Genomic DNA, 3,969 nt, shown 5'->3' on the forward strand with positions numbered 1-3,969 from the left:
TAGAATTAGAGTTTCACCATTACAAACCTTTTATTAAGCCGATCATCCTTGAGGCGAAACTTCAATTTTCTTCATAACTAAACTGTATATAAATCTTCTCCTTTGTGGAGGCTATTCTTCTTCTACAAAACATGTTATATTCTTCTTCTTAGTTATTTATTTATGTGTATATAAATCTCAGGGCAATGATGTGGGTGCACAGTATAGATCAGGAATATACTACTACAACGAAACCCAAGCGTGTTTAGCCGAGGAATAAAAAGATGCAAAACAGTTGGAACTGAAGGAGAAGATTGTGACAGAAATACTTCCAGCAAAGAGGTTTTACAAAGCAGAGGAATACCATCAACAAACAATCTGCAGAAAAAGGCTGCACTGGTCCCATAAGGTGCTATGGCTAATGGATGATCATCACTTTCTTGCTGCACACTTCACCATGTCTCTGGCTTCTATCAGCCATCAATTGTGTACTCCAATATAATAATATTATCAAAAAAATAAAAAAAGTCATGGTGTATCTTCAAAGTGATCAAATCATATTGCAATCTGGACTCTAGTTGATCTATTGCTATCTATATAAATGCTTTAAAGTAAAGTTATCATTTTGCATGAAACTCTTGGCCATAGAAAGGAGATTACATGAGAAATTGCTAGCACTCAAATCATATAAAATATTTATTTCTTTGGGATGTAATAAGCATAAATATATTGATGGATACACTGGCATTGAATCTGAGATACTAATAGAAAACAACAACCAAAGCTAATTAGAGTATGATTTTGTGGGAAGCATTCAAACTTCAAAGTTCATCTTTAGGAGATGATGAAGGTCCTGTTGGATTATTGGAGGAGTTTTTGATTGGGTAGGAAGCCAACATAGCTATGCCACAAAGTCCCTCCTTTTTAGATATGTTCCTTTGCATTCTGATGTAACCCTGTTCTCCCCATTCTGGTCCCCAAGAGTTCCTCACTATCCAGTAACTAGTCCCATCAACAGTTGCTCCATACCCCACAATCGCCACACCATGATTTAGCTCCGTGCTACAATCACCAGTAAATACTCCCTGCAATGATTTTTATGTTAAATTAAGATACTTTTTTGCTTCAATGTTGACAGCAAATAGTCCAATTAGCAGCCTACTTATTGCCACTTTTTTTTGTAAAGGGAACTGGGAAATGGTAACTAATGTTTTTGCTTCTAAACAACTTTTGAAATTTTTTGCATTGAATAGGTGAATTAGATATTTACCTCGGAGTAGAACTGGAAATCAGATCCCCCGGCATCAATGGCTACAGAAACAGGTTGGTTGGCAACAGCTTTGAGCAATGCATTTTCATCGTTACCAGGTACATTCTCATGGCCATCAATTGATACAGCTAGGTCATTTGCCTGCAACAAGAATGATTTTTGCATTTCAAGTTCCTCAAGTTATCAGTCAAATATATTGGTTTTTTAAAAAGTTTAGCTTAATATGCACCTTGGATGCATCACATGTTCCATCTTGAGCTGTGTAAGGGTAATAGCTTTCTGTTGTTATGCCTCCCTTCTGCTTGATGAACTGGAAAGCAGATTCCATTAACCCACCATTGCATCCTGCATTTTCTTCGGTGTCACAGTCCACCAGCTCTTGTTCAGACAAGGAGACTAGCTTATTCGTCTTGATTTGGTTAATGCCTTCAACAGCTACAACAGTTGAAAACGCCCAACAACTACCTGCACGAGACATTAATGAAAATATAATTTGCATAAATTGAGGCTTAAAGCAAACAACAATTTTATTAGAAGCTATAGCCTATATGAGCACACCAAATCCACCTTATAGCTTTTTACTCAACAACAGTCTTATCTGGTTAGGTGAAGTCGACTATGTAGTACAACACCATTAAATAAAAACTAAATTATCAGATATTATTCACCCGAATGTGGAAAAAAAATCATAGATAAAGAGATAATAAGACCTAGGTTGAGATCTATGATTAGGGACTAGTGATCATTTAGCTTACCACAATGGCCTTGATCTTTTACATCAGTTACAGCACCTTTCTTCCTCCAATCCACTGAAGCAGGAACACTACCAACCTTCTCATACATGAAGGTCCCGTTCCCACGTGGCATGTCTCTGAACATTCTATGGTGATTAACCTTTGAGCCAGCATAGGTACTCCTGAATTCATGGTTGGTCATGTCAGCAAACTTGTTTAGTTTCAGCTTGTAAGGCTTATCCATTTTGTTGGTGTTATGGACATGCATCACATTCGCTTTGAACACGTTAAACCGCTTGTGCTTGTCACCAAGGCTTCGCGAAACCGTGTGGTGACTCCTCCATCTCTCGTACAAGTCCCACAGGCTTTCCTCGGACTCCAAATCCTTGTCGTGAAAATCAAAGCTATTGGCCACTCCAAGGACCAAAGAAAGGGACAGAACAACCCACAAGAACTTCTTCATTGCCATGTTTGTATTTGGAATCAATTCAATAAAAGATGGGGAGAGAAGGGAGCAATGGAGGCTTTATATAGGGAAATGAAAGCTAATAAGTGAGAAGGAAAACAAAAGAAAAATAAATGAGGAAGTTACATGTTCCTTATGGGCATCAACAATGAGCAATGATTAAGATGCCAAACTATGGCACTTAGAGAATCCTTAAGAAGAGATAGGATGTGTGTTTGTGTTGCTCAAGTATGGAAGCAAAAGGATTGAATAATAAGTGAAAGGAATTAAGGAAGGAAACTTGAGAAATTTTCCTTTGTATATATTTTTTTATATATAGAATTGTCAGTTAGGTGCATAATTTTTGTGTCATGCATGCTATCTGTTATTGTATGCTTCAAGGATTATCTTTCTCTTGCATGTTGATCACGCTATCAGATTAACGAGTTGAGGTGGTGGAGTGGAGGAGAGTGAGGAACATGGTTACGTCCAGTTTTGAGACTCGATGCTGTGTTGCAAGTGGAGTGAAAAAACATTCTGAAAAAGTGAAAACTGTGAAAACACTATGATAACTGAATTTATCTTTGTAAAACACCGATCGTTCCACTTTTTGAAAGGTTTGGAGAAAAAGTGTGAAATTGTACCGAAAGGTTTAGAGTGGTGTGTGTGGTGCTAATCTATTTCTGAATACTGAATTGGGCCAAACTTGTACACTTCTAACTTCTGATCTAGTGTTCTAACTAACGCGTTTGTGGTTATCAAACGTAAAATGCATGTGAAAACAAAAACTGATGTCACTTATTGAACATTTAGTGTGGTTTATGAGTAACATATACGACTCATTGTTAAGCTTATTAATCTTTATGCCCCTTTTTTTCGTAACTTACTTTAATCGATCATGCATAAATGTGATTTTATAAGATAAGTTTGTATATTTTATTTAGGAAAAATTTGTTAAATTTGTAAGAATCTAGATTATGATCAGAAGTTGGTGAGTTAATTTGGGAAAGGCCTAGAGTTTGTTATTTCAATTCAGCAAAAGCAACGTGAAAAAACATTTTTTATTTTTATTTTTGTGTATCGTTCAGTAGTTATCATTTGACTCCAAACTCTGGCATGACGTTCTTGCTTGTTGTAAAGGATTACAATAGCGTAGTGCATCGGGCACCACCAATTATTTCGGGAATTAGCCTTTATTTTATTATGTTGCCTTTTGGCTGAAGTATTAGCTAATGTTGTAATTTACTAATTTTGTTTTCTTATCTTAAGAATTGTAAACTTTATTCTCAAACTTCCATTATTTTGTGAATTTTAACACTCAATTTTTATAATTTTACAAACTTTATTACTCAGTTTTTGTAAAAATTTTATCATCTAACTTTTAATACTTCACAAATTTTATCGTTTAAATTTTTATTTTTATGTATTTTACCATCATGTTGGTAACAAAATAATGTAATAAGTTATTTTTTTTTATTTTTGAATCTTCTTTGGGATTATAATTAATATAAAAAGGTTTTTTTATTTCGGTTATAATTATA

General features: G+C 35.1%; 1 protein-coding gene across 1 annotated transcript; it reads right to left on the reverse strand.

The window, feature by feature from the left end:
• Positions 1-516: 516 nt before the first annotated feature.
• CYSP2 (cysteine proteinase) lies at positions 517-2,668 on the reverse strand. The gene is made up of 4 exons (NM_001250270.3): positions 2,005-2,668; positions 1,479-1,714; positions 1,250-1,390; positions 517-1,064 (listed from the first exon to the last, which is right to left on the reverse strand). Exons 1-4 carry the CDS (start codon positions 2,450-2,452, stop codon positions 801-803), a joined length of 1,089 nt encoding a protein of 362 aa, NP_001237199.2. The 5' UTR covers positions 2,453-2,668; the 3' UTR covers positions 517-800.
• Positions 2,669-3,969: the final 1,301 nt, after the last annotated feature.

The sequence above is a fragment of the Glycine max genome, chromosome 6, assembly GCF_000004515.6.
Source record: "Glycine max cultivar Williams 82 chromosome 6, Glycine_max_v4.0, whole genome shotgun sequence".
NCBI classification, from domain to species: domain Eukaryota; kingdom Viridiplantae; phylum Streptophyta; class Magnoliopsida; order Fabales; family Fabaceae; genus Glycine; species Glycine max.

What these genes read in the sequence shown, in the direction of transcription:
- CYSP2 (NM_001250270.3), bottom strand. Translation starts at nt 2,452, where the DNA reads ATGGCAATGAAGAAGTTCTTGTGGGTTGTTCTGTCCCTTTCTTTGGTC. An exon ending in AAAAGATCAAGGCCATTGTG is followed by an intron (nt 1,715 to 2,004) that starts GTAAGCTAAATG and finishes TGTCTCGTGCAG; the next exon opens with GTAGTTGTTGGGCGTTTTCA. An exon ending in ATTTCCAGTTCTACTCCGAG is followed by an intron (nt 1,065 to 1,249) that starts GTAAATATCTAA and finishes AAATCATTGCAG; the next exon opens with GGAGTATTTACTGGTGATTG.